At 44.9% G+C, this 17799-nt stretch overlaps 1 protein-coding gene across 1 annotated transcript in view; it reads left to right on the top strand.

Annotated features, from left to right (window-relative positions):
- Positions 1–9584: 9584 nt before the first annotated feature.
- ITGB1 (integrin subunit beta 1) overlaps positions 9585–17799 on the top strand; it is a 42021-nt gene continuing 33806 nt past the window's right edge. The window contains exon 1 of the mRNA XM_072328365.1: positions 9585–9796. Coding sequence (XP_072184466.1) covers positions 9788–9796 — 9 coding nt within the window. The 5' untranslated portion in view covers positions 9585–9787. The remainder of the gene's footprint in view (positions 9797–17799) is intronic.

The raw sequence follows: 17799 nt of genomic DNA, 5'->3' as shown, positions 1-17799 counted from the left end.
GTTTAGTGTCAAAAGCAAACCTGGCCCTTTTCCAACAGGTGAATCAATTTCCTGTTAGCACTTGGAAGTCAAGGCTGCTCCTGAAAGTATGACTGAGATGAAAGTGTCCAGACAATGACAGCCCTCATTTTCACTTCAGTCCCTTCCTTCCCCTAGCAAAAACTGAAAAAGCATGCATGCAAATAATACATTACATATATTCAGTTAACTTCCACTGAAAAAGGACAACTGATTAAATAGTTACAGAAAAACCCAAGGGTGCCAGGTACAAAATGCTGTTTTTATAGTGGAGAATACAGAAGTCACTTGAAAGCTTTCAGCATTTTGTATAAATAACCTCTGATGTTATCCAGAATCAGCTGAGCTGTGAGCGTCGTCTGCCCCGACCGTGAGTCAGCTCGAGTCTGTTCAGTGTACTTTTATGGTACCATCACAGAGAGAAAAATACAAGTCTAGCCAGCACAAAGGAGCCTCTGAGATATGGAAGGAGTATATGGCAGGAAGGCATTTTCCACTATTAGCTGGCAGTGAAATCAGTGGAATAAATAAAACAACAGCATACTTAACATTTCTGCCTCTTTATTTTTAGCCCATACAGTTAATAGATATCATGGCATAAAATGAAAGGCAAACCACATGCTCTTAAGGCAAAACAATTTGAAAGTCTTTGGGAACTGCTCTTTCTGCCCAGCAGCTCTCAGCCCATGCAGAGAAGCAAAGGGCAATTCAGACTGGACAAACAGAGTGCTCTCAGCTGCTTGCGTCCCTCCCACTTGCAGCATGTATAACATCCTGCCTGTAGGAGTTCTATTTGTGTTTAAACTTGATAAGGCTGACTTATATTAGAGAAATGTTTCTGATCAGTCATTCTTGCTGAGTAGCCAGTGACTAAGTGGAAATGTTTCAGAGAGAGCGCTGCCCAGTAAGAAATGAGCAAGAAGTTTATAAAACTTCAGAACTTGGCCGGCAGTCCCTAATCTACTTGTATGATAGCATGCAACTTCCTGTAACAGCTTACATTCGACATATGAACTTTTCTTCCAGCATCCAGAAGAGTCCCAATATTCATAAACACAGAACAAATAAGGCAGTATGCATCGCTGACCACCGACTTGTGCCATCAGCCTAGAAACTAATCAGCTATTTTTGTGTGAGGCAGAGCCCACCATGAAGTCCTGTGCTGTTTGCAAGCAGGGTGTATCACTGGCTAATGGTCTTCATCAGGCTATCAACAGTAGGACCATGAAATACAGAGCCTTGGTCTTCACCAAGTTTGCCATCCAGCAGCCTCTGTGCAGCCATTCTGCTGCAGAAGATTCATCACAGAATAATTCAATAAAGCACAAATAAATATTTACACCCATAAAACAATTTGAAATGCAATAAAAATAAAGCACTGAATTTTAAAAGCAGTTTTAGACTTTAGGATGGTTTAATAAAGAAAAGTCTAAAATAAGGGTTTGGGACAAAAGGGATCCATGTATTTTTTGAAGACCTGTGTGGCCTGTAATATCAGGAGACATTAAAATAGGATGTGGAGGTGTTAGGAAAAGGTTCTTTATCAGAATGTGGTGGGCATGGAACAGGCTGCCCAGGGCAGCAGGCATGGCCCTGAGCTTCTGGAGTTCCAGAAGCATTTGGACCGTGCTCTCAAACATTGTGTTTGATTTTTTGGTGCTCCGGTGTGGAGCCAGGGACTCAGTGACTCTTATGGGTCCCTCTCAGCTTGGGATTTCTATCTGCAACTCTATGATTTTATGATTCTGTTGCTGCCGACAGTCAAGCTCAGGAAACTGTAACTTTTTTTTTTTTTTTTCCTATTATACAGCTTTTCTATATTTATGCACCTAAGAAAACCATTTTCCTGAAGGTGTAAATTTCCTTAATTTCCTTTTTGCTCTATGGAGCAAAGTTTTGATCTTCGGCTGTCATCTAGTCTTTCATCTGTCCTTTGCCTGTCATACAACAGTAAATCAAGCTGCTTTATGTGACTGGGCTCGCTCAGTTCACAAATATTTGGTGGAAACTTATTAGTATTTAACATTTTACAAAGCTTTCTCTGTTGTAAGCACACTCAGGTCCAGAAACGCTGCAGCTGAGGAGTGTGTTCTTGAAATTTGCAAGTGTATCTTCAGAGGATATTTGTGCCAAGTTCCCTCAAACGTCATCTTTCATGAAGGAGAATCAGAAACAGAACAGTGTAGCTAAGACAATCAAAGCTCATCGATGTAAATGCCACTAGGTAAGATGGAAGTACACCAAAGATCAGAACGGGGCGGGGGGATTCAGACAAAGTAGATGCAACCTGGAGACTCAGAGAAAATAATAGGGTGGAGAAAAGGCAAGAATGAAAGGTGGTTTATAGAGGGAACAAGTTTTCCTTTGATGTTGGCATTAGCCAAGAAAAGAGACTTAACATTTACATTTACTGGTTTGAAAACAGTTCAATTTTAGCTAAACCTCAGCAACTGCAGAAAGGCAATGCCACATATTCAAGTATGTGGTTACAGAAAATACCACAGATTCCGAGTAAGCTGTGAGGCAAAAGGCTGAAAGCCAAAAGCCTTCCCACCACCTGAGCAATGCAACATCCAGCACAGCCTACAACTTCTTTACCCTCACAGTAATTTTTAATTACATATTTTTCAGGAACGAGGAGGTTTAGCTCATCTCCTTGTGATGTTCCACCTCTTTCTTTCTGAGCTTTTTTAAGAACTACTTGTGAATTTTTCCATCCTTTATTTGTTCTCAGACAACTGTGTTTTTTGGTTTTGTTTTTTTTCTTTATTTCATTCTGTGGTGGTTCTCATATCCAGCAGAAACTAGGATGAAGATTTGAGTTTGTGGCCAGCTGTGACCTGAATATCCCACTGCTAAGGATACTGGTGAATGACAGCTCTTCTTATTGTAGTTTTAAACCTAAGATGTAATTAATGAGATATTTAAGAGCCTGTGAATACAGACTGGGACATGGAATACTCTTCATGATGAGTCCTGTAAGGTAGACAATTTATTGTTGCAAAATACCACAACTGCTGGCAGTTAAAGAATGGAAGGAAAACCTGGTGGGTAGCTCAAAATAAAGTCAGAACTGCTTTGTATTATCCCCTGTATACATGACAAGATAGAGGGATGAATCAGTACTTTAACAGAACTGCTATTAAACATGCAGACATAACCTCTTAAGAACAAGAATATTTATAACATTTGTGCTAGAAGGAGAAAAATATATGGAGATCTTTGAAGAGCACAAGCGAGAGATTCTGGCTGTGAATAATTGGCATGTTTGTCCAAACGTCATTACTGCCAAAGTGTCTCAGATGTGAGTCTAGGAAATTAAAAATAAAATAAAAAATAGCAAAAGAAATGATTAGAAGAAACACGGCCAGGAGAACCAGTTTGAGTGTGTAGGAACAGGGAGGATAAATACAGGATTTCAGAAGAATCTCAGAACAGGCCTCAGTCTTCTATTTGACAAAAACAGTAATAGAAAAAGAATAACATGCTCTGCCTTTTTTGCCATTGTTTTCTTCTAGAACAGCTGATCATGTTATACAATAGTGATTCTACTTGCCCACATCTCCTTTCCCAAAGGCAGCGTTTTCATTTTTTTCCTCCAAACTGTTTCTTGCCTCCCAGTCTTACTTAAAATCCTGTTTTCCATTTAACTCACCTTTCCCTCTTACAGCAATGAATGCAAAACTCATCCTTACTCCTTCTCTCATGCCACAAACTCTCATGATAGAAGACTGTTATCCCCTCCTCCCTTTTCAGCAGCAGATATCAAAATTCTCCTCTCTTATCCCTATTTCCCCCTCGGAAGCCTGAATTTTAGCTGTATTAAATTTAAAATGTTGGTGTATGTTGTGTATGTCCCTCATGGCAAAACTGAGAGAGGAAAACTCTACAAAGGAAAACTCTCACAGCCTTCCTTGCATTCTTTTTTGGTAGCAGTGGAATTCAGTTTTTCCCCTGACAAACATAAGCTGCTTCTCCAAGTAGCGGGAATCCCCTGAGAAAGGGGGAACAGGATCTGCATGTGGCCTCAGAGCCCCATCCTCCCGCATCACAGAACAAGAGCAGCACATGGTAAGAATTAACCAACTGCTGAAACTCAGGAGGTTATTGTGCATTCAGAATTATCATCCCCTGGAGAGACTTCTAATCTCCCATAGGCATCTTTTCTTGGGAAATTAAGCACTAGAATCTCTCCAAGCCTGAAGTTTTTAAATCAATTTCTCTACCAAACACACTTTAGTTTCATACTGAGCTGATGCAGAAACTCCCAGCCTGGTGTTATCATGATTGTAGCTGTTTCCTTGAAACACAAATCTAGTCGACTTTACTCTCTTTGCTTAAATCTTCCTCACCTCTTTATTTTGGATCAAAAGAGCAAACTGTGCTTCACAGCTAAGCATGAAAAAAGATTCTTACCTTGTTTACGAGATATAAATTATTTTATAGAATTTCAGTGTATAAACAGTGATCTCAGCAATGACGAAGGAGTCACAGAATACAGCTTTGGAAATAATATATCCATTTTTATATGGCAATGAAAATGTGCGGAAATAGCCCAGATTATTCAAAAATCATATAATCATAGAAACATGGAATAATTTGAGTTAGAAGAGATTTCTAAAGATCAACTAGTCCAACTCTCCCACAATGAACAGGGACACCTACAGGTTAACCAGGTGCTCAGAGCCCCATCCAGCCTGATCTTGAGCATCTCCAGGGACAGGGCATCCACCACCTCTCTGGGCAACCTGTGCCAGTGCTTCACTACCCTTATGGTAAAAAACCTTTTTGTTATATCCTGTCTAAATGTTCCCTCTTTTAGTTTGAAACCATCTCCCATACAGGCCGTACTAAAAACTCTTCCCCTTCTGTCTTAAGTTCTCCCTTTGCGTACAGAAAACTAGACACAAAAAGATGAGGGAGAACTTTCTGGGTGAAGTAAGGGCAGAAGAAGGCAGAGTAGAGGCAGAGAAATATAGACCAGTCATGGCATAACCACAGCCAAAGCTACCTTTCAACCCTGCTGCCCTCCTGGGGGCCTGCCAGTCGGGCCATGAGGTGTTCTTCCACACCACTGAGCTGAAGGAAGGGCTTGGTGGACTCTGCCCTTTTTACCCTCACATTAGGCACAGGTGGCTGATTAAACAGAACAGAGAACTAAGCGCTGATCATAAACCAGGTGTTTATTTTTCAAGCTTACTGCTGCTAGGAGCTGAGTGAGAAGCAGGTCCAGTAGGGCATTCAGCACACTCCTGAGGAGAAAGCCTTTGTTGCTAGACTACAATCTGCTGCAATATCGTGCCTCCTGTATATGTGACTCATGTCACTGCCACCCCTGTTCAGGACAGGAGGACCTGGCTCTAATATAAATGTACTACTCTGTATAATGAGCACATTGTGTGTGGCTGCCAGGGCAGTGAGCTGCCTGCAAGCCCAGCAGTGCTCCTGGCTGCTCTGAGAAGGCAGAGGCCATTATCTGAGCAATTACCACAACTGCTTAGCACCATCGCTTCCTGCACGAAGTGAGCCTATCTCCTAATGACATGTGCACTATTAATCCTGTGGCCACATCTAAACTCCCCTCCGTTCCCTTCTGTGGGAGGCCCAGCCCTTTGCTGAACAGTCACAGCAGGGCCCCACGCTCACTGTGCAACTCACAGCCTTGCGGGCAGAGCTGCAGGGCCTCAATAACAGCCAGGGATGTAGGTACAGGGCCTCAGTGACCACCATGTTTGCAGCTACAAGGCCACAGTGATGGCTATGGACGTGGGTTATGAGGTAGAGAAGCCCTGGGTTATCAGGGTGGGTGCAGCCCAGGTGAGCAGCCTGCTGGAGGTCAATGGGGCTGCCTGCTGGTTTTAGTTCCTTTACTAACCTTGGAATAACTGCCTTGGTGTTCTGTTTTCACTCCAATCTGCTTTTTGCATTTAGATTCATATTTTTTGCCTTGGGTTTATGGTGTGGCTGTTTTGTTCTGTTTTGTTTTTAATTTGGAAGAAAACATTTGTCGTAGATAGGGTTGGAGCACTTTGAAGAGAAAGAGGAAGAAAAAAAAATAATAAGAGGGTCAGAAGGAGAAAGAAAGTACTCCATTACCAGTAACAAAGTCTGTTGGGAAGAGAAGCAGTACTGATCAATGAACACTCAATGAGGCTGAGATTTCCAGTATAGTGTAAACAAGGAACCAGGAAAGGACTTGTGTTAGGAAGAGATGAGATAATGAGTAGGATGGAGTGGGAAACAATGATGCTTCATCCTGCTGGACAGTGGGTGGGCATCTGGGGGCCAGTGTTCAGAACATCCCCAAGCTTGGGGGCATGCAGCTGGCAAGGGATGCACACCCACAGCCCCCAGCAGCAGCTCTGTATCCCCCATTTGTGCAGCTGGCCTCCTTACACACGCAGTGCTGGAAGAAATCTAGCTTGGGATTCCAAGGTATTTCTGAAAAAGTCATAACAAAACATGTTACCTGCAAGGCAAGTTGTGGCTACAGATGGATCACTCCACTGGATGACTTGGTCATGTTGATAATATTATAATAATGAATATATTTTTTGCATACGTATAAAATGAGGCACTGACAACAGCCAGAGAATCTCCAACTGCCAACCTGCACAACAGCAGTGCTCCACCAACCGCTACCACTCTTCTGTGATGGGAGGCTCTCTTTTGCCAATGGCTCTGATTAAAAGACAGCTAAACAGAATTAAGACATATTCCTTAATGGACTTTTATAGCCAAACTCCAATAGGTATAAAAGATAACTCTACATGATTAAATCAGCTATATTGACCAAGTAATATAATTTTCTTAATACACAATAAATAATTTGAAAGCAATAACTAAGATGCTAAAATATTTTTCTGATTATTTAGGTATGTTTTTTCAAGAATATGATATGTGAATGTTCATACAAGCAAACAGTATTTAACAAACTATTCTGCTGTCTCTGTTGGGATCTCTGGAGACATCACTTGGCCGGGTCTCCCGGGATCATCTGTCCTACAGCACAGACATTTATTTACTTCTTGCCTTGTTCACAGAAAATGAACATACATTACCCATAAAATGAAAGGCATCATTACCAAATGACAGCGCTTATTGTTTCCGAAGGATAACCCAACTATTAAATACACGGGAAGAAATGAGGAGAAAATGAATATTATTTTAATATAATTAAGTCAATTATATCAAATTAATTTAAGCTAACAGAAGCAATACAATTCTGATATTTTCCAGTTACTGTATTGGTTTGACACATGCAAGTACATGGAGAAGAGTCAACAGCTTACATCCAAATCTTGTAACAAAGAACCACAATGTCTCAGACTTAATGACAAAAAAATAGCTAACACAATAGCAAATCCAGCAATATAAAACTGACTGGTGCACACACTAAGGGAATACACATCGTGTCATACTCACTTCCCCAGCAACATACAGTAGTGGTCCCAAGCCTAACAGAGACCCACATGCTTCTGACTGTTTGACTGAGCCTATAAAATCTTTCTTTGCTTCATCCCCTTCAGGCAAATATGTTCACTCACTCGCACAGATGTTTCATATACCACAATATGGAGATGCCACATTAAATATTTTGACATCATCTGTGATCGTGTCTGTTGGCTCAGATACCTCCAGCACTTCTTCTGACATCCTTAGTACTTCAGAAGTGTTGGAAAATAGCAAATGGTGTTCGTGCACACCTGCACTCTCTAAACAGTGCCCAGAAAGCAGCCAAATAATTCTTTTCAGCCATTTGGGAGGTTTCTCCTTGCACAGTGCAGCCAGTCACTGGCAACCTGTCGCACAGATGTCTGAGCTGAGAGCTGTGGCAGGGCTGGAAGCAGCTCACTGCACAGCTCTATTTACTCCTCACAGACTTGGCAAGCCATAGCAGTAAGAATGGAGAATGTTTGCCACTGTTTGCCTGCAATACATCGCAGCACACATTCAATTGCTATTTGTACATTCTGGCAAAATGGCCTTTACTTCAAGAAGTAGGTATGCCTTACCTAGAAGTCATTTCTCCCCGCTAGTGTTTAAATTTCTTATGTTTTTGGTAGATCACTATCCATCCTACATTTACTTTTCATATCCATCCTCCATTTACATTTCATACAACGTACCATTTTAAAGGTTTGATTTTATGGCAGCTTCTTTCTCCGCTCCTGGCAGTATTAATAATGCAACATAACTGCTGCAGCATATGGCTTCTGGGCTCTTTATCACTGATTGCGCACCTTATGTATTTTCCACTTTGTTTGCCCAGTGTTTGCTTTTGACGAAGCTGCTTTGAAAGCAGCCTATCATTTCCATTTCCATTTCTAACACCGCTTAACCAGTTTTAAAATTACAGCTGTACCAGCATTAAGACCTGGCAGCTACGGTAAGAGACTGCGTCCTGGACAGCTGCACTGCCTATTGGAACAGGCCTTCAGAGCGTAGGCTGTGCCTACATATGGCAGAAGTACTGTTTCTTTTTTAAGTGCTGCTAGCAACAAAGTAGCAGCAGAGGGGGGAAAATGGTTATCTATTGTAGCACTGCTCCTTTAGTTGAGACATCATGAGACATCATGGCGGCCTACAGCTCCTCACGGGGAGCAGAGGGGCAGGTTGAGCTCTGCTCTGTGTGACAGCGACAGGGCCCGAGGGTAACGTCATGGAGCTGTGCCAGGGGAGGGGCGGCTGGGGGTCAGGGGATGGCTCTGCACCAGAGGGCGGTGGGCATGGAATGGGATGCACAGCGCTGTGTGCTGGAGTTCAAGGAGCATGTGGACAACACGCTCAGACAACCCTCTGAGACTTAGGGTTTGGATTTAGGGCGATCCTTTCTGGAGCCAAAAGCTGGACTCAGTGATCTCCGTGGATCCCTTCAACTTGGGAATTTCTATGATTCCCAACATAAGAAGCAGCAGTAGCAGGTTAGCTACAGAGCAGTTGACTGTGAGCTGTGATCACGTGGCTTACACCTCTTTGACATTTTGCCTCCAAAACCAAGGGAACCTCATTAGCATGTGGGTGTGTGCTGAATGCCAGCAGGCTGGTGCAACAGGACACGGGCAGTTCCACTTGTCCCGTGGCACACGAAGCGATGCCGAAGCCTTGCCGGTGCCTCCCACCCACTTGGGACGCAGCACACGGGTGAAGCGTGGGGACAAGCGGAACTCCAGCCCGGGGGCTGCGTGGCTGGGAGAGCAACAGCCCGGACGGCAGAAGCCCCAGCAGCCCGGGAACAGGAGCGCTAATCACGCCCCACCAAATAAGGCGATGGCTGCTGCCACGAGGGGCGGCGGGGGGCAACGGGGACACAGGAGCTCCTCGCAGGGCGCTGCGCCGGACGGAGCCCGTCCCGTTCCATCCCGTCCCGCGGCCGCAGCGCTCTCGGCGACAGAACCGCCGCCACCTCCACAGGCAGCTGGGCCGGGTCGCCGCTGCCCACGGAGCGCCCTTCCCGCGCTCCCTACCCCCAGCCGCAGACCGGAGCGCTTCTCCCCGCCCAGGGCTTGACGGCAGCGGGGAGGAATGTATTTCCGGGGCGGGCAAAAGAAGCGGCTGAACGCGGACCTTCCCCACCCCTCCTTTCTCCACCGCCCCGCGCGCCGGGCTCCCCCCCCGCCCATCCCCGAGCGGCGCGGAGGCAGAGGGCGGCCCGCAGACGGACGGAAGGACGCGGAGCGAGGCCACGCCGCGCCCAGCGCAGCTCCTGGGGCAGAGCCGGAGCCGGGCGGGCCGGAGCGCGCCCCCTGGCAGGAGCAGCGCCGCGGCCATGGCCGAGGTAGCGGGAGGACGGGGAGGGGGTTGGAGCGGGGAGCGGGCTGAGCGCTGAGCGCCGCTTTCCTCGGCGCCGGGGCGGGCGGAGAGCGCGGCTCCTCGCGGTGCTGCCAGCCTCGCCCCGCCGCGTGTCCCGTCCCGGGCGGAGGGGCCGCTCGGCCTCCGCTGAGCTCGGGGGCCGGCGCTGCGGTCGGGCGGGAAGGTGACGCGCCCGGACCGCGGCTTCCTGTGGCGGCGGGACGGCGGGTCGGGCCTGCCGGGGTCGGGACGGCCCTTTGTCCGCCCGGAGCCCGGCGGGGAAAGTTTAACGCGACTTCGGGTGCGAGGAGTCAGAGCTGTGGGGTCACGAAGAGTGAGTCGGTGTAGGAACGTGGGTGTCTATCTTTAGGTTTTTGACCTGCACGGGGCTCTCGAAGCTGGCAGATGTGTGCGCTGTTAGAAGGGCTGTTGGATCGTAATGCAGCGGTTCCACTTATAGATACGCCCGACTTTGTCCGTATTTTGCTGTTAGCTGGTTCTGAGCCTGGGCAGCCCTATACGAGCCTGCCTCGGGATGAAGAGGGAAGGTGAGGCCTTTGTGCACCGTCTGGTTCATGTGGTGATTTCTGAAGTGGCCCAAAACAACGGGAGCACCGCGTTCTGCCTGGTGCTGCCGCCTTCACATGCAGACGGTTGAATGGGAAGTTCTTCCCTGACTCGCTGGTTAGGTCACGTTCAGACCCAGTGTCAGATGTCTTTATCCAGTGGAACCGTGTCTGACTGCCTGTCAGACTCATCAGGTCATCTTGTGAATGCTTTTCTTTATGAAATCAAACATTCCTTCACTTCTTCTCGGGTTATCATTGGTATTATAGGACCCATTCGTGCCAGCACACGAGCACATACCTGATCGGTGAAAACGTGCATTTGCTGTTTGCTTTGCCCCTGGTGCCACAGTCCTGTTGTTGCCAACACCCACAAACCTTGGCAGGAGGAATCACCTCCATGCAGATCAGTGGAACCACACTGGCTTAACTGTGCTTGCTTAAGTGCTGACATGGAGTTTGGTTTTACTTAGGTGAAAGCAGTTTGGAATCTTCTGTGCTTATGGCACATTAACCGCCTGGTGGGTGATGTTGGGAGGGGGGGGAAAGTTGGTTGTTGATTTCCTAGTGTGAAATGAGATGACTTGGTGCTAATTTATTTAGAAGAGCTGTTGTGCTACTAGAAGGACTTAGGTGAAGTCAAAGAAGACTCACCATTGTGAAGGCCTTCATTGTCCACATCCATTGCAGTGATGAAACTGATGATTCATTGTCCTGTCGCTAAAATATATTCTTAGCCTCTGGCAGATGATTAAGTAGCATTTTGCAAGCCTGCCTAGGGCTATATTTTTAAGGGTTGCAAAAGCAAAGAGCTGTTGGCAACATGCAGGCAAGACAAGGCACGTTCACCAGGAGAACACCACCTTCAACCATTGTCCTTTCTGAAGGTGTTTCATGCTGTGGAAGGCGCACGCCCAGCAGGCTGGTAGGTTGAGAACATGCCTTTGTCAAAGCTGGCCTGGGAGTGCTGTGCCAGCCACGGGATAAATTAACTCATCTTATTTCAGCAGTGAAACTCGGGGTTACAAACCTGGTATTCCTTCTGTGCGCTGCTAGGGAGATCTACACATGAGTTTGTCTGATCCTACATAGTGTTCCCAGTCATGTGAAGGATGGATTTGGAGGGATTGAAGTTCTTCTCTAGAATAATTGTGATGTTCTGATGTGAGTTCAGAATTCCAGTGTTTGTCTTGCTGAGCTTTAAGTGACTCAAGTGGTTAATGTTCTGCCACTTCCTCTGGGAGGTGATTCCCACAGCTGAACACAAACTGTCCGGAAACTTTTCCTGCTGTTCTTTCTTCCTTGATCCATGTTTTCATGCCTCTGCTCTCAGCCATCCTCCTAGTACCTCATGTAGGGTAGCTGCTTTCATGCAGTTCTAAAAAGAGCACATCTGCTGGAACTGAGGAAGTGGATAGCTTGGGTAGCAGAAAGGCGAGCTCAGAGGGAACGGCGCAGTCCGGGGCTGACACATGCTGTACACTGTGTTACCCTGAATACGGTTTCCTCACTGTCTCTGGTATGAATGCTCTTCAGTTGTTTGTAAATAGTTGTCATGCCTCCCTTTTCCCGTCTGGATTTGGCTGACTGGTGTGCATGGACCTGCCTGCTGCAGGCTCTGTGCTGTCCAGGTCTCAGCACTGTGGTTGTTCTGGCCGTGTTAAGGATGGCAGCAGTACCTGTGCTGCTGTGGGACCTTCTTTTGGAAGGCAGTCATGGAGATCTCCAGCTGCCCCTTCCCTCCTGGTGCTGGGAGGTGGGTTTCTTCAGGTGAAGTACTGCACACCCGTGCACAGTGCTGCTGCTAATTTCAGTATCACAAGTAGGAGGCTGAGTCACAGATTTATAGAACGTCCCAAGTTGGGCGAGACCCACAAGAATCATGGAGCCCAGCTCCTGGCTCCACACAGGACCACCCGACATTCAAACCACGTGTCTGGATGCTGAGCTGTACTGCTTTCAACTCTCTACAAGCTCAGGGAACGTGCTGCACCCAACATGTGTTTTGAGGAATGGACTTCAGTGGGACGAGCAGAGGCAGGATGAACCATTGCCAGTAACTGATATACCCTACCTCCTCATCCTCACCATCCCTTTTCAAATATGTTTTGTACTTCTTCCATATGAGAGCTGCTGTTACAGGCACTCAGATGTTGCAGAATTGCTGTTAAAAGGGTGTTTGTAAATTATTATTATTATTATTAATCAGTCTTAATTAAGTACGGCAAGCTAGCTGGCTTTGAGATCCATCGTGCCTTTTCACATGGCACTTGGAAGAGACAGTGGTTAGAGCCAGAAAGGAGGGAATGGAGGCTTGGCAGTAGAGGAGCCTATTCTGCTGTCGTTTTCTCTTCAGGAATTTCGAGTGATGTATGTGTGCATTTGTTTATTTACTTATTTGTTTATTAGGTTGGCCATTCCTTCTGCCCAACTCTTTATTTTTAGGAGCTGTAGCGATTCCTGGAATATAGGGGGGTAAAAAGAATCCTCAATTTACTGATAGAGATCATGAAGCAGTTACATCGATTTGTAAGAATTTTTTGATAAAGGCAACAAGTAGGTATTTTCAACTGTCATTTTAGAAGTACTTGCCAGTGTATGTTTTATTGTCTTTGGTGTTTTCATGCCAAAGAGGACGGTAGTAGAACATGCTCTGCACTGTGGTCGCCTGGACTCATGTTGGCAACGTCTTGCCCCAATGTAGGAGTCCTTTTGTGACAAAACGTTGCAGTTGGCCTGTTTGTTCTAATCATAACTTGTGACATCTCTTATTGGCCATTGTAATGGCACCTTTTTCTGTGTAGTTGTTGTTCTGCTTTGCTCGGTTTCGTTCTCTATTCTCTGAGAATGTTTGCAAGAGAAGGTGACCACAGCTGACCACAGTACAGAGCAGTGCCTGTGAGCTGTCCTGGCTATGGGTGTATGGAGGTGGCCCTACAGGTTCATTTTCTTCCTTTCTCAGGAACAGCAATACACCTCCTGATTTTTGTTGGTTGTAGTTTGTGGGTTTGTTTTTTTTTCCTTCCCCAGTTTCTCCTGTATGGGCATAGCCTGGCAACCTGAACTGCTGAAATCTTAAGTCCAGATGAAATTGCAGTGAGACCTCTCTCTAAACGTGATTCTTTGCCCCAGCAATTAGTAGTAGAAGTATCAGAGTGAAAGTATAGCCAGCCTTACTGTAAGAAAACAGCACATGTTTCAGCTGTGTGAGTTTCTAGCCTGATGTAGAACGTGTATCAGCTTGCTCAGTGGCTTATTTTGGAAACATCACGCAGAGAAAATGAAAATTCTGACTTCTGTGAATGGAAAAAGAGGCAGCAGGCATCTCGTTATGTGTCACTAAAAGATACCGCTGCGTTTTTCAGTATTAAGTGTGTTCCCTGTAGATGGTTGTTGGTAAACATACTGTGTTTTTTTTAATAACCGCCTTCTTTTACTTTTCTGCTCTTAAAGTAATTAGAATGATTCTGTGGGCTTCCTAGGGCTTTTTATTCTGCCATTAACCAACTGAAGTTGTTTTAGATCTGGAGAGGTGGGGGAGTCGCTGCTTGAGTACCAACTTCACATAAAAGCAAGCAAGTGGCTTTGTGAGACTATAATACTGATGCTTACTTTTGGGAAGGTGATGGGTTTCCTGGGTGACCCGTAATCCTCTTTGAAACAGTTTGACCTTTTTGTGTATTAGAGTAATCATTTCTGTCTCTATCTTTCTCAATTACTCTTTACTAGCAACTTCAAAAAGGGTTATGAAATATGTTTTCTGTCTTAAAAGTGGTTTCATGTGCTTTTTTCTGTCTTTTTAAATCCAACAGCAGCAGTGAAACATCATTAGTATTCTTGTGGTTTTTGTTAGTGGGAGAAGTTTTGAGTAGTAAAACAGGCAGGAATCTCAACTTTGTTATTGGTAGGAAGAGCTAAGAAGAGAGTGGTGTTTTCTCACAATCGTTTTCATTCTTTTCTTTCTCCCTTAGAAAACGTTGTGCTTATATTTGCTAAATTAAAGCAGTTCTCATGTTTTGCCAACAAATAATTCCTTTACTGCCTATAGTCATTTTCCCCATACTTCTGATTTGTGAGACCCTGTTTAACTGCCGAGTCTCCTCAAATGCACTAAATGCTTACAAGCAGTAACACACTCAACATAGTATCCTCCCCCCCCCAAAAAAATGGACGTAATGTTTGTAATGTACATACTTAACTTAGTCCTGGGTTTGGCTTAGCTTATCTTTAACTTCTGCTCACAAGAGTATCTAGTGTATAAACAGGAAGGCGAGCCATTGTTTGTATGGACTGCGACTGTATTAACCTGCAAGGTTTTGTGTGGGTATACGTGCTGTGTTCAGGTACTCACACGTAGGTAATCTTCTGCTGTGCCTGTTAAGAAAGGATTTTCTTTTTACCTGTAGAGCTGTGCAAATAATGGCACTTCTGATGTGGAAGTCAAACTGAAAAAGTGAAAGTATCTTCTTTTCTCATCCTTTGTGGTAAAATCAGAAACGATAATTTATATATTGGGCTGAACTGAAACACTGAAATCATCCTCGTGCAAAAATGACTGATTTGTGGTTATTTAAAAACAATGAAAAATAATCAGATCAATTTAGGAAGAGTTAGTATATCATTTAGGAAATGGCGATACTGTGAGTCAAAGGTAGCGTCTTGGGCAGTTCGTGCATCTTGGCCTCAAGGTTGTGGTTATGTAAAACAAAGCAGTGAGAGCAGTAGGGTGGTTTGGTTTGTACAACTGTGACTTGAAGGATGTGGAGTATCATTTTTGTGAAGGAGAGAAAGTAAAGGTGAGCTGTTATTGTATGATCAGCCCTTTTCTTTGAGGGAACTGCAGGTTAGTTCTTGAAGTGGCGCTGGTCTTTATTCTGAGCCCCACAGGCCATGTCTGCCTTGAGCACAGCTGAATTTGTGTGAGGCTTCTGGCTGTGTCCCCCCAGCAGTCCTGTGCCTCTGAGGGCTGGGTGATGCATGAGAATGTGTTGTGCTCCTACTTTGTCACCAGCAGAGCGCTGCATGATGATGCCATCCTGCCAAGCCGTGTGGTAATGCAGGTGCTGGGAGCCCCACAGGAGTTGTAGAAGGCGTTTGAAGGTTCTGGCGTGGCAGCAGCTTGGCCAACATCCTCTGTAGCGTCAATTGCTCAAATATTAAATTGGGTAGCATCCAATTCTGCCTAAACCCTCAGCTCTGTGCTTTTAGTGGTCTTTGGTACAGGCTTTGGTGTGAAGATGAGCATGGGTAAAAGGAAACCTATTTCTGAAGTGGAGGTAAGCACAAAAGTTTACAATCTTTATGATGTTAAACAAAAAGCGCTTTCTGGGGAATAAGAGCTGACACATCTCAGTAGCTGGTTGTGATTAAATCTGCATTGCATTCTGCGGTGGGATGAGTTAGTATATTATCACAGCATCTTCAGTGCTGGAATGGCTGGAGACTTTGCATGTGTCCAGTCAGCAAGTGAAATACCCGTTCTGATGATGATAAGAGAACCAAGGAAGTTTTTTATTAACACCGTAAGACAAGTGTAAGTAGGGTTGGTTATTTGCTGCCTTTGAAGCAGCGCTTTCTGGTTGCTTTGTTTCTTTTCTTTTTGACTGAAGTTATGTTTTCCAGTGTATCGAGAAAATAGTTTAGATGGGCATGGGAGAAAGTCAGGAATTTCCTTCTCTGAGGTTTCTCTGGTGTTTTTCATAGAATCGTGGGATGGCTTGGGCTGGAAGGGAGCTCAAAGATCAAAGATTTTGCGAGGCTTTATTTAGTGCATGTGCTCAATTTTCAGTGTGAGTCAAAGACTGTCCGGGTGCTGAGAGGAGTTCTGCAGCTCATCTCCATAAAACTCAAAGCCTTTGGGAATGTCAGTTCACTGGGTTTGTGTCAGAACGGATTTAAAAGAATCTATCCTTAATTGTGCATGAATGTAACCTACATGCAGTATATCTGTAAGTGTAACACTTACAGAGTTAACGTAGTATCTTCTTTTAACATGCAGGTCAAAAATGGGGCATGTTTTGCCTGTGTTTTTGTTTTTGTCATTTCTATGCAAATAAAAATCTGCGTGAGAAACAAGTTTTCAAGAATTTCATTTTCTTGGGTGTGGACTCAAGTGTTTTAAAAAAACAAGGAAACAGCAAATTGCCTTTTTCAGAAGAACGTGCGATACGTGCCAGCTATAGGTTGATGAAGAGGCATCTTAAAATTGATGAACAGTGATGATCATAGGTGGTTTTCTTTCTCTGTGTACGTACCTCCCTCCATTGCAGATGTGGCTTACTTAAATTTTCAAGGGCTGAAATGAAATGTTACATAGCCGTGTTGCTGACCTCAGCAGCTTCACTGAAGGACTCTGCTTTACCGTTAAGCTAAACTATAACATGTCGAATTGCTGCCAGCACTTTACTTTTATCACCGCCAGCTGCCCCTTTGGGAGAGTGTCTAGATGGCAATAAAAAAGCTTGCTCAGATAGTGGCTCTTTTTGGTGCATAATTCACAGTGCTGTTTCACTTTCTAAATGAGCAGTGTCAGTATTTAATATGATTAACATTTTCTTGTAGCTGGAAGGAGTTGTAATGCTGTGTCTCTGCAGAGTTTAAAGAGGAAAAAAGAGCACGCTCATTAGAGAGAACTACCAAGCCGTAGACAAGTGGCTTCAAATTGACATGAATATGGGACTTGATAAGGTGTCCCAGTACCCCTCTAACCAATGAATTCAACTGAGCATACGTTCTGTTTCCATCAGAATGTGGCCCTGCAGCACTTCATACCATACCAAGTCCTAATTCTTGTGATGACACACTCCCTCCTGTCTGTACCTTGTGGTCTTCATCGTACTTACATCAGCAGTGGAAGTTATTGTTCAACCAGCCCAGCGCTCCAATGTCTTGATTAAAAAATTAATATTCAGTTAGATCAGCTGCTTCACTTGGGTGGCCACGTGCATTGCGAGTAACGCTCTTTAGGTGAAGGGGAGGAAGTGGAGACGTGCCTAATGAGAAGAGTGCAAGACTGCAATGATCCATGGTTAAGTTGGTATAAACTGTTATGGAGCCTTCAGCATCTGCTGGGTGGGATTGGCTGTTAGGGAACTGGGACCTGAAGAAGCATCTCCATTCAGCAGTGCTGGAGTGGGAGACCTGTCAGGATATCTGAGAAACCTTCTCCGTTACTGCCCTTTGCTGTCCCTTCAGAAGCAGCCTGTGGGCTCCAAGTTTAATATCCTCCTCTGGGAAGCAGCGAATGCATATTCTTAGACAAGTTATTTGGGCAAGGACTGCTTTTTATGAAGCATTTTCTGATGGATCTCTTGTAAAAATAAATAAAATAATAATAGCCATTTTGGGGTTGACGTTGCTTTTTTTACTTCAGATAGGTGAGATTCTTGCCAGTGCTCAGGCTTCCAGATTGAAATCTAGGGGA

The sequence above is a fragment of the Excalfactoria chinensis genome, chromosome 2, assembly GCF_039878825.1.
Source record: "Excalfactoria chinensis isolate bCotChi1 chromosome 2, bCotChi1.hap2, whole genome shotgun sequence".
Taxonomy (NCBI): domain Eukaryota; kingdom Metazoa; phylum Chordata; class Aves; order Galliformes; family Phasianidae; genus Excalfactoria; species Excalfactoria chinensis.
The sequence above is the reverse complement of the archived record's forward strand: the minus strand, read 5'-3'. Positions and strand labels throughout refer to the sequence as shown.